This window comes from Diabrotica undecimpunctata, chromosome 7, assembly GCF_040954645.1.
Source record: "Diabrotica undecimpunctata isolate CICGRU chromosome 7, icDiaUnde3, whole genome shotgun sequence".
Lineage (NCBI taxonomy): Eukaryota > Metazoa > Arthropoda > Insecta > Coleoptera > Chrysomelidae > Diabrotica > Diabrotica undecimpunctata.
This window is the reverse complement of record NC_092809.1, coordinates 65,629,064-65,641,596: the sequence shown is the minus strand read 5'-3', so window position 1 is coordinate 65,641,596 and position 12,533 is coordinate 65,629,064. Positions and strand designations below refer to the sequence as shown.

At 33.8% G+C, this 12,533-nt stretch overlaps 1 protein-coding gene across 1 annotated transcript in view; it reads right to left on the bottom strand.

Moving 5' to 3' along the window:
• Positions 1 to 12,018, bottom strand: part of LOC140446799 (microfibril-associated glycoprotein 4-like) — a 37,417-nt gene extending 25,399 nt beyond the window's left edge. The window contains exon 1 of the mRNA XM_072539390.1: positions 11,954 to 12,018. Coding sequence (XP_072395491.1) covers positions 11,954 to 12,016 — 63 coding nt within the window. The 5' untranslated portion in view covers positions 12,017 to 12,018. The remainder of the gene's footprint in view (positions 1 to 11,953) is intronic.
• Positions 12,019 to 12,533: the final 515 nt, after the last annotated feature.

Sequence of the window (12,533 nt, the reverse complement as noted above, 5' to 3'; positions counted from 1 at the left end):
CAAATAAATAAAGATTTTTTTTTTTTTTTTTTTTTTATTTAAAATTAACGTGTCTCGACAGCTTATGGTCTGGTCATTGACACGGGTACAGTAGTTTAAAACATTATACATATTTTATATAGGTATAGGTACAAGAATTTAATATGAACATTTTTTTTTTTTTTTATAGAAAGGTTAGAACAATAAAGCTTATCACTATGCACTGTTTATATTAGCTGAAATAAACTTGTTTCTTTTAAAAATCTAAGAACACTGTCAAAACGGTTTGGAACACTGAGAATGTCTTTTAGATTTCCTTTTAGGCTGTGCTTGTTTCTGGAAGAGTCATACTGGCAGCAGTCCACTATCACGTGTTTGATGGAAAGGACGTTATTACAGTAGTGGCATACTGGAGGGTTTTCTGATGCCATAAGGTATCCATGTGTGAGACGTGTATGCCCTATTCGTAGTCGGTGAATAACTGATTTTTCTTTCCTGTTCATAGAGGAGATATTGACGCGAGATAAGTTGGGCTGAACTTCATGCAGCTTAATTTTTGTTTTACTCCACAGGTCCGCCCATGAGCTGAGGATTGTTTGTTTTACCAATATTTTAAGATCCGTATGGATTTGGACCTCTTGGAAGGCTATGTCAGAAGAACATGCTGCTTTAGCGGCTTGGTCTGCTTTTTCGTTTCCCAATATACCAACATGAGATGGAGTCCAGATCATTATGACTTTTATGTTAGCAGAATATAGTTGGTTACAGATAGTGTGGATTTCCTGGACTAGTGGGTTTTTCGAGAAAATGCATCTTATTGAATAAATCGAGGAAAGATAATCAGTGCAAATGGCGATTTTTATGCTTTCATTTGAAGTAGGACGGATTGAAGTCTTTAATGCTTGGAGTATTCCATATAATTCTGCGGTATAGATACTACAACTTTTAGGCAATCGCACAGAGCTTATTGTCGTCGTCAGTGTGGACACAGCAGAGCCACAACAGTCTTCATTCTTGGACGCATCGGTGTATAAAATTTCATCAAATTGTGTTAAGTTAAGGATGTTTTGGAAGGATTTTCTAAGGATTAAGTTTGGGGTTTCTGTTTTGTCGAATCTGCATAAATCAGTATTGAATATTGGAAGATTGTGCATCCATGGAGCTGTCTTGGGGGTATAAATAGAAGTAGTATTGGAGAGGTTGATGGAATCTAATAAAGGAGATAATATTTGTGGTAATGTGAGAGACTGATTGGAAGCGTTTACTGGGGGAGGTTCTATGGGATTGATTAGATTTATTACCGGGTTACTTGGGTTTGCTGATATTCTTACAAAGTATGAAAGTAGAAGCTGCTGCCTTCTTAGATGGAGTGGTGGCTCTGAAGATTCAACGCACAGACTTTCGGCGGGGCTTGATTTGAAAACACCGAGGCATAGTCGTAGGCATGTATTTTGAATCGTGTTTAGAGACTTTAGTAGGGAGCTACTAGATGTCATATAAAGAATACTGCCATAATCTAGCTTAGAGCGAATTAACGCTCTATATATTTTAAGAAGAGATTCTTCGTCAGCTCCCCAAGAGAAGCTAGCAAGAGATTTAAGTAAATTGATTCTTTGGGTACAGTTTCCTTTAAGTTTCTGAATATGCTGTCTCCAGATAAGCTTTTTATCAAAGGTGATACCAAGAAGTGTCAAATAATTAACTGTTTGTAAACGAAGTCCGTTTAGAGTTATAGAAGGTGGATTAGGTCTATGCTTTTTGGTAAAGTGAATTACTTTGGATTTAGGAGCTGAAAACACAAATCCAGCACGCGTAGACCAGGTGTCTAATTTGTTTATTGTGTTTTGTAGCAAAGTGCTGGTGGTAGCTGTGATTCTGCCTCGGCAGTATAATATAGTATATAATATCATCAGCATATATTGAGTACCTGACTGGTGGTTCTATATATGAAGAAAAGTCATTCATGCTAAGTAAAAATAAGGTAGTGCTTAAGACTGAGCCCTGAGGCAAACCGTTGTCCAAAGCGTGTGGTTTTGATATTTTTCCGTTTGTTAATACTCTAAAATATCGACTTGTTAAAAAATTTTTTAAAAATAAATAAATGTTACCAGCTAAATTATATTCCGTTAATTTTCTTAGAATTAGAGGTCTTTGTACAGTGTCGAAGGCACTTTGGATATCTAAAGTTACTGCTATGACTTCGCTTCTATTCGAAAATGCATTAACAATGTCAGTATGTAGTGTGACCAGGTTATCCATTGTACTTCGATTTGATCTGAAACCTGTTTGGAATGGGTCAAGAATATTATTTCTTTCTAGATACCATAGTAAGCGTTTATTAACCATCTTTTCTAACAGTTTACATAGTGAACAAGTGAGAGAAATTGGTCCATATGATTTTAGAAGATTTGGAGATGAGTCATTCTTTTTGATAGGAATTGTAGTTGCTTGTCGCCATAACGTTGGGAACTGGTTTTGAGACCAGATCTTATTATACAACTCTAGCAGTTTGAGATGTGTGTCTGGATGGAGATTTTTTAAGAATATTGATGGGATATCGTCAGGACCGGCTGCTGAGTTTTTCAATGAAGATATGACTTCGTTTAATTCTAGGAGATTAAAAGGAAGATTCATAGAGCTGGTGTTAGAAAATATTTTGGGGCTGGAAATGTTGGATTCGGAATATTTGACTTATCTGAAAAGTGAGAGGCAAAGATATCTGCAATATGTTAATCATCGGTAACTGTATGATCCTGCAGGGAGATGGCGGCTATTTTGCTGGGTGTATTATGACCTTTCATACGTCTTATCTTTGACCACATTTGCGCGGGAGAAGTTTTTTTTGTGATTGAACTAACGTATTGATTCCATGAGGCTTTCTTACTTTCTTTTAAAATACGCCTAGAATTGGCCCTAAGTATTTTAAAATTTATTAAATCCGTGGTGGTACGCGTCTTCCGGAATTTATTTAATGCTTTTTTGCATTGTTTGACAGCTATTTTGCACGACTCATTCCACCACGGAACAGGTTTCTTGGAAGGATCAATAGCGCATTTACCAATACATTCCTCAGCAGATTCAGTTAAACAGTTATTTAATAGTTTTACATCTGTATCTATATCATTGTTAAAAAGTAATTCATCGGTTTTTCCCTTAACAGTGGTTCTGAAAAGATCCCAGTTTGCTTGAGTGATTTTCCATTTTGTTATAATTCTTGAGGGCATTTTTGACTGGTCAGAGATAAGAATAGGAAAATGATTACTATCATAGAGACTGTTTAATGTGTACCATGAAAGTAAAGGAAATATTCCGGGATTACAGAAAGATAAATCTATGGAAGAGAAACTACCTGATTGGATGTGAAAGTATGTATTACTTCCTGAATTTAGTAAGTTTATATTTACGTTATTTAGGAAATTTTCGATTGTTTTACCTCTTCCAAATTTGTTTTCGGATCCCCACATAGTATTATGTGCATTAAAGTCACCTACTAAGATAAAAGGTGTAGGAAGCTGAGAAGTTAAATCTTCAAGATCGGAATTTATTAGACAGTAGTTTGGAGGGATGTATATGCAACAAATTTTAATTTTGTAGGGACACCAAGCTGTAACGGCTATAGCTTCGAGGTTTGTGTTTAGCGGAAATTCTTTATGGAAAATATCAGTGGAAACAAAAATTGATGCTCCGCCACTGGCACGAAGTTGGGTAGTTCGAATATAGTGGTAACCCGTAAAATTTTTAAGTTGTCCGGAATATTTATCAGTGAAGTTTGTTTCTTGTAGGCATAGAAAGTCAGGAGAAGACTCAGATATGAGCTGTTCAAGGCGTGGACGACGGGGATAAAATCCGTCACAATTCCATTGTATCAGTGTGAAGGTTGAAATTAATATGTAGAGTGTTTGGATGTTTGCGAGGTTTGTGAACTATCAGACAGGTATTCTTTATCACAAGCATCCTGGGAATTATCAAGACTGTTTATACTTTCAGAATCATCTGTTGCAGAATGTATTTTAGTTTTAATTTTTTTAATTAAGCGTGTAATTCTGATTTTTGTAGACCTATCTTTAAAATTAGGGTTTATTGATTGCAAAGTTAGAATGAGTGATTTAATATCTGTTGTGAATTTAAATGCTTCTGAGACAGGGTCACAGCTGCCGTAAGCGTTCTCGATAAAGGCAATTATATTATCAGGAGGAACTGCAAAAGCTTCTGGGTTTTGTTTATAGGCTTCGTGTATTGCTTGCTTGGAGTCAGTGGATAGACTGGGGTCGATAGAAGAACTACGTTTTCGTTTCTTTTTTGTGTTGGAGGTGCTAGAGGAACTAGGAACTGTTTGTTTAGGAGAAAACATAGTTTGTTCTGTTGCAGGGTTTTCCCCAGATTGAAGATTCTTATCGCTTATAGATGATACAGATGAGCGTGGCCCTTTCTGTGAAAGATGAGAACTTAAACATAGTTTATCTGACTTTTCAGATATTGTATCATTTTCGCAATTCTCTGGGGAAGAAGACAAATAAAATAGATTTGTTTGGGAGGGAGATGATTCAGAATGAGATGGAAATTGTGTATTCTGTTGCTGTGACGTTGATTCGGTGGGGGGATTTGGGAGGACATGGGAAACAGTAGGATTTTCAGATGATAAGTTGTCAAAAGAAGTATTGGGACAATTAGAAGCAACATGTCCTGATTGTTTGCATAAGAAACATTCCATTTTGTCCGTAGACAGAAAAATTCTATTATCATTGCCTTCAAAAGGAATTAACAAGGAGGTGTGAAGCTCAAAATTATCAGAGGGTGGAAAAATATATACTTGACGGCGGAAGCTAAGGATGTGGGAGTATTCATCACCTGGAATGTCCGCTTTAAGAAAGGACACGGGGGAGGCTATTTGGAAACCAAGACTTTTTACTGCATTTTCGGCCAGTTCATGGGGAATGTAAGGAGAGATGTTCGAAATTAATATTCTTTTTGTTGGGGAGACAAGTTTACGAATACTTAAAGTAAGACGTCCGATTTGAACGGTTGGATGGGATTTCAGAAGCTGATCAACGAGATTTGAGTTCACTAGATATATGCAGATCCTATTGTTAGATATTCTGGATGCAAAGGAAATATTTTTTGGTCCGATGATGTCACCAATGGCTTTAACGTAGTCTAGAAGTTTAAGGTTTTCTTCTGCGTGAAGAACTATCGCCTGTTCTTTTTTTGGGAAAGATGGTTTCGGTATGGTGCAGCGGTTACGTATGAAAGAGATGTAGTTGCTGGAATGTTGTTTGTAGCAGTTTGAAGGGCCATTGTTAAGGTAGAAACTGTAGGAGTATTGTTTATATTTGTACTGTTCATGTAAATACAGACAGTAACCTCGTTTTATTTCTCTTCTTTAACTAATTTTGCTATCCAAATTTGTATTAAAATCCATTGAATTGGATGGCCAGAAAGAACCAGCAGACTGGTAAAACCAGTCTCTGGTATGCACTTTGTATAAATTAAATATAATTTATATGATTTAATAATATAACAAAAGCAATACGTACAAAACTTGACCAGAAATCACTTTTCGAAATTACACTATTAAATCTAAATTAAACACTAATTACTACCGATAAGGCAAACTGGATTTTAATAATTGTACTTGGCACACGTCTTACTTGTTCGAGTGCTAGAACAGGAATGAAAAATAAAGATTATGTTTCAGTAATATGGTGCATTTTATTGTCTCGTGAAATAGTCTTGTCGAATATCATTCGAGAGAAAATAATTTACCGGCAAAATTTTCTTCTGGTTTTATTTAAGTTTGTTACCTTTTGGCAATTTTTACTTATAAAATTTTGACAAAATCACTCGACTGACGTCTCGTTATTTAACTGTCAAAAGTTAGTTAGCGAAAATTGCCAGACAACAAACTTTCATACCAGTCGAAAATATTGTCGGCAAAATTTTCTTTCTTATAATATTATAGACGAAACTAATCTGACAATAATCTATATTATTGCAATTGGTTGGGACTTGAAAATTGAATGGATTTTCCACGGAATCGGAAAAATCCTATGTCTCATCTGCCTCATTCATGGCTTCAATATTGTGTTGCGTAGTTTCCTTGTTTGACTCTAGGTATTCAGTCTCTTTAAAAATAGTTAAATTATCGTCAAAAGAAACAAATTTGGAAAATATCCGTCCATCATTTTGTTGATTTCTGAGTTTTCTTCATTTTATACAGGTGATATAGTTTCTACTTCTTTAAAAAATTGCCTTATATAAAATAATTTTCTATGTAATTTTTGGAAATATTGTGCCAACTTTTGTTCATTTTATAAATAGCAGAGAGGATTAAAATTTTTCTTGACATGTCACTAGAACTATCTATCAACGTGGTGTCATAAAATTCGATATTTACTATAATTTTTCGTATAATTTCTTTTTTTTTATCTTAAAAGTAGAAATTATTTCTTAATCCATCGGTTAAACAAATGAAGTTCAATTGCCGGGCAAGAAATTTATTGATACAATATTCAACTTCTCGTTAGGTTTATGGGCTAAGGAGTTATCTGTTTGTCTATAAATTACAAAACTTTTTTATTTTTTGCTATTTTCCTGTCGGACTCAATAAGGTATTTGTTAAATAAGAATGTTCATATCCAACCATTTTACAGGCAATGATTTTGCACATTTAAAGCACCTTGGACTTTTTAATTTTTCAATAACAAAAAGTGGCATTGTATGGTTTTCATCGAAATTAGCATAACTTATAATTGTCGATCTCTCCTATGAAACTTTTTGCCTATAGCGTTGTTCTCTGGAAAACAAAAGGTGCAATCGGTAATAACACGCAATTTCGTCACAAGTGCACACGCATACTGGTTCATAATTTTTAATAAATGTAGGTAATACATCCGTTAACCATGTATTAGCGGCAGATATTTTGGCATATTTGTTTCTTCATCAATGATTTCAAATGAAACTTGTAAACGATTTTTCCACCTAAAGGACTATCAATTTGTCACTTTCCATTACACAAATGTTTGGCTATTGCTTAAGCTTTTCTTTTAAAACTGCACCGGTAAATCATTTGAGGCTTTCTTCTAAGTAAACCACTCGGCTAATGCCTGTTTGACGCCTGAATCTTTCCTACTGTCTTTTCGTTTTTGAGTTAATTTTGAATTAGCTTACACGTCGTTCTGATTTTTTTAAAATTTTCTTACGTGAGTTTGTGAAATTGTTCTTCTAAATAATAAAAACACATGAAGCATGTCAGTTTAGATATTGGCCGGATAATAAACAATCTGTAAGATGTATGTGTATGTCGTAGTTTTTTAAAAACTCATCTATTTCGAACGTTTTAGTATATGAATCTAACATTTTTAGTTTATTAGACTAGCGTCACATAATTGACCCTCCTCTTTTCTATAAAGCAGGCTAGCACGCATTGGCCCCAAAAGTATACTTTAGTTTGGATACTATAGCTGTCATGTCAAATTTATAAAATTGAAATTTTTTGAACGGTAGATGTTTGAAAACAAAAACTATAAATGTTGTGTTGTTATTTTAGGGAAGATATGTAAAAAAAATTTAAAAACATTTTAATTTTATAATCTTGACATAACAGCTATAACAATTAATAAATATATAGAAAAAACATTTCACTACATATTAACATACATGAAATATAAAAGTTATACATTCCGGGATTTAAGTAAATAGATTCCTTGAAGAAGAAGTTTGTTTTCAGGATTACCTTAGTTTATAGAGCTTTCCTGTATCTTATATACTGGTTCTGATCTCTGATAATCTGATAAGTTTTTAATATAAATAAGACTAACTAACATATTATATTGTGAGCCATAAAACCGGTAGCCCAAAATTGACCATCATTAAATAACAAAAACTACTTAAGCTTGTGAGTATTGACTCATTTCCCATATACTGGAAAAAAAACTTTTTCGGCTAAAATATTTCTGTTCACATTTTTGCTTTTCTGGGGATGGATAGAGAAGAGTCTCTGATCCGTTGAGAAAGGTGTACTACTCCCTTTCGCTGCCACCGAATGCTAAAATGGCGAACACGATATTAGATACAATTTTAGAGAAACTGCAAAATGGAGGACTACAATAAACGAGTAGAAGAAAAGTTGGATAATACACAGTCAGACCTACGAAAAATATCTACAGTTAATAAACAGCTGAAGATATAAAAAAAGATAATGAAAGAAACAAATTGAAATCCAAATAGAAAACATAGAAAGGCTTTTATATAGAAATGTAGAGTCATCATAAGATAATTTTTTATCTTACGATAACTCTACAAAGGTTCCGATTTCTTCTTCGTTGCATTAGGTTTGATGATAAGGAAACACGTGCGGAGCGATCAAAAATGAACAAGCTAGCTTGACACATTCGTTTAGTGTTTGACCAGTTCGTAAAAAATTGTCAACATACGCCCTCATTACAAAAAGAAATTCGATGTAAAATACGAGAAGCAAAGAGTCAACATCTATTGTTTGGACATTGGACATTGGACATTGAAGAACTTGAAAACAGATACGACACGTTTAACATGTATAAAAAAGTTAAAGAAGCGGCTGGTATCTTCAATACGAAACAAACTGAAATGCTACAGGACGAACATAGTAAAGTAATATTTGAAGTAGAGGACAAACTTAAAGAATGGGAAAATTACGTCACAAACCTATTCGAAGACGATAGGAGTAGTTCACTTCCCGATATTACTAACTGCGACTTACCGCTAATAAAACGCTCTGAGGTTATAAAAGCCATACAATCATCAAAAGATGGCAGAGCGACTGGTCTTGATGAAATTTCAACTGAAATATACAAGCTTATAAATGATAGCAATGTTTTAGAAGCTATAGCTTCGGTTCCAATACCATTTATACCAGCGGACAACTACCTAATGGTTGGTCTAATTCACTGTTTATAGCTCTACCTAAGAAGACAACAGCAAAATTCTGTGCTGATTATAGAACCATCAGTTTGTTAAACCACTTATTGAAAATTTTTCTGAAGGTAATACATGGTCGTATCTACAATAAATGCGAGGAATACCTGGATGACACACAGTTTGGTTTCCGTAACGAGTTTGGAAAGAGAGAGGCACTGTTTGGAAAGAACGTACTTGCTCAAAGATGTCGAGCTATATCTGTAGACATATACAGTTGTTTTATTGACTTCCAAAAGGCATTTGATCGTGTAAAGTTCTCTATATTGATCGAATCTCTAAAAGACATTGGCTTGGATGGCAGAGATGTTCGAATATTTGCAAATTTATATTGGAATCAAACAACATCAGTTTTAGTAGATGATGTGGAATCACAGGCTCTTAATATTAAAAGAGGAGTACGTGGGTGCCTCTTGTTACCCCAGCTTTTCAACGTTTACTTCGAAAGAATTTTCAGAAAAGCACTTTCTGAAAAACAAAAAGGATTACTTGTGAACGGTGAAGTCATCAATAATTTGGGATATGCGGACTATACAGTACTTCTAGCTTCTAGTCAATAAGATCTGCAAACACTACTTGATAGTCTCTTTGAGAGTTGTAGGGAGGTAGGTCTGAATCTGAACATACGAAAAACCAATGTACTCGTAATAAGTAAACAACAGCATATAAAACCCTCTATGTAAATAATATCAAACTTGAGCGAGTTGACAAAATCGTTTACCTTGGACAGCAAGTTAATTGTAACGCAGAAAGGCAAGGCGAAATTAGATATAGGATAGAGCAGGCTAGGGCGGCTTTTAGAAGGATGTCCAAGGTGTTATGTAAATGAGACCTAAAATTGGCATTGAGGATCCGCCTACTTTGCTGCTACGTGTTCTCGGTCTTACATTATGTTGTCGAGTCCTTAACTGTTAATAAAATCGATCTAAATCGCCTTAAGGCTTTAGAAATGTGGTGCTATAGAAAAATTTTAAAAGTTTTCTGGGTGGAGAAGATTCGAAACTTCACAATACTAGAACGTCTCAGCAAGACTACTGAGGTTATAAAAAGCATCAAGCAGAGAAAGCTGGAGTATTTCGGACATGTAATGAGAGGTCCCAAATATAGTTTGCTACAAAATACCATGCAAGGAAAAATAGGAGGCAAACGCAGTCCAGGACAAAAATAAGCTCATGGTTGAAGAACTTACGAGGTTGGTATGGTGTTGATACAAGCATACTATTCAGGGTGGCAGTGAATAATATTAAGATATGTATGATGGTAACCGACGTTCTGAAAGGACATGGTACATGAAGAACAAGATGAGATGTTTCGTGCTTTCAGGGGAAATGTTCGTTCCGTCAGTACATTCCCTAACACCTAATAAATACGGACTTAAGATGTGGTTTTTAGATTGTGCAAACACATTTCTGGTTTACGCATTAACTTGACAATGGATAACTGGTTTACATCAGTTCCACTTGTGGAAAAGTTGCTTCAGGATTACAAAATAACACATAACTACAATTGGAACGTTATAAAAAAATAAAACAGAACTACAAGTCGAGTTTTCAAACCCCACTAAACCTCCAATCTATACAAGCATGTTTGGCTTTACAGAGGATATCACAATCGTTTCTTATATCCCAAAGCAACGCAAAGATGTGATATTAATATCAAGCATGCACCATCATGATGATATTGACATAAACATTCATGATAAATCTAAACCAGTAATAGTCACTACTTATAATAATACAAAAGAGGGTGTCAACGTGAAGATGGCTTATAACAATATTTTACACATTCTTAAATGTTGCAGAAATCAATACTCAGGTGATCAATATACAGCAAACAACAGAGACCTAAATATATGGCGACGACGCGTGTTAAGAGATTTGGCAAACGCATTGGTTCAACCACATTTGAAAAGGAGAGCAGCTATTAGCAATCTTCCGAGGACGCTGAAACTGATTTTTTTGTTTTTTTGTAGCTATTTGTTGCATTTATGTTCATTTAACATTTTTTAAGTATGTTTATTGTAGTACGTTTGTTTATTTTTATTTTATAAGGAAAAATTAATACACCTGACATGTTTTTTTAATAACTACTAAAATCATTTTTCTGTTTAGTTTGTTAAAGTTAAAATTATATTTTTTTCTACTAAAACGTCTTAATATATTTACATTCTAAATTCCTACAAAATAAAACAGAAAAATCCTCTATTTCTATTTTTTTTACCCACCTGGTCTATGACACCGGGGCAACTAAACTTGTAAGAAACTATAGCGATACTACCCGAAGGTTAATAATCTATAAATATATCCTACAAATAAATCTATAATTTGATAGACTAACTTATTTGTATAATAAACTACAAATATATAAAAAATACTAGTTTGGCGTTAGAGCTGAGAGACTGACATTTCGGCTTTTTAGACAATTGTTTTCCAAAACTTCTGTAAAACTGATCCGCATTCAGTTTTAAAGAAAATAGACGGGTCAATTATGTGACGCTAGTATAAGAACCTGAAGATGTTAGCTTTATGGATCCAAAACGTTGGCAAATTGGCTAAAAAGCTGGATTTTTACGCCTTGTAGAAAAGAGAGCGGAGACACTGAATTTCATTAGCCTAAGAAGCGTCACTTAGCTAAGTTGTAGGTTTATCCTACGACATATGACATTTTAGGAAATATTTCATATCTCAAGATATTTTAGGTGACAGTTGGAAAAAGCTGTCGTGTCGTTTAAATTTTATAGTCTAACAATATTAAAATGTAATAAAAGATAATACGAAAAATGTGCTAGTTGCCAAAGTGACATCTTTAAAACATAGAATGAATCAGAATCAACAGAATGTCGGTATAATTTTAATATATGCCAATGATACGTAGTATACAAAGAAATAATAATGTAGTCGTTTTCTAATTTTATGAAAATCTAAAATAAATAATTTGAAATAAAAATTAAATACAAAATAAGTTAAATTAAATCGGCATTCTCGTATGAACACTGGTTAGAGGATACAATAAACTCACTTACTTTTTCTGACAAAACGTATTCACCTATGTAAACACATAAGAGAAGCACTATATACGACATCATTGTGACATACTAAGCAAAAATCATATATAATTTGGTTATTTATAATTTTGATTACACAGGAAGAGAGTTTCACAATTTACCATTCTAATCTATTTAACACCCACTAACACTAGATTTCTAGGGTTTTGTTATCTTTTATGCGGAATTTTTTTATTAGTGTTATAAAATTATAACATGTAAATTTTTGTTATTATCAACCTCGCTGAATTCCTGAATTTCAAGATAGTCATATCATTAGATATTATAGTATCATTCGTTATTTAAAAATTGTGGGCAGACAAACTTTACGTGGGAAACATACCATCCTAAGTCACACTCTCATAATTTTACAGGAGGTGTACTCAAACATTATATTTGATGTTAGTTCGGAAACCGATAAATAATTAATAATTGTAGCGGAAAATATGGTCGATATTTAAAAATAGTATTATATATAGTTTACTGTAGTATTACGAAAGTAGAATAAGGGTTTAAAGATAAAAAAAATGGACTTTGGGATATATTACTTCTAAATTAT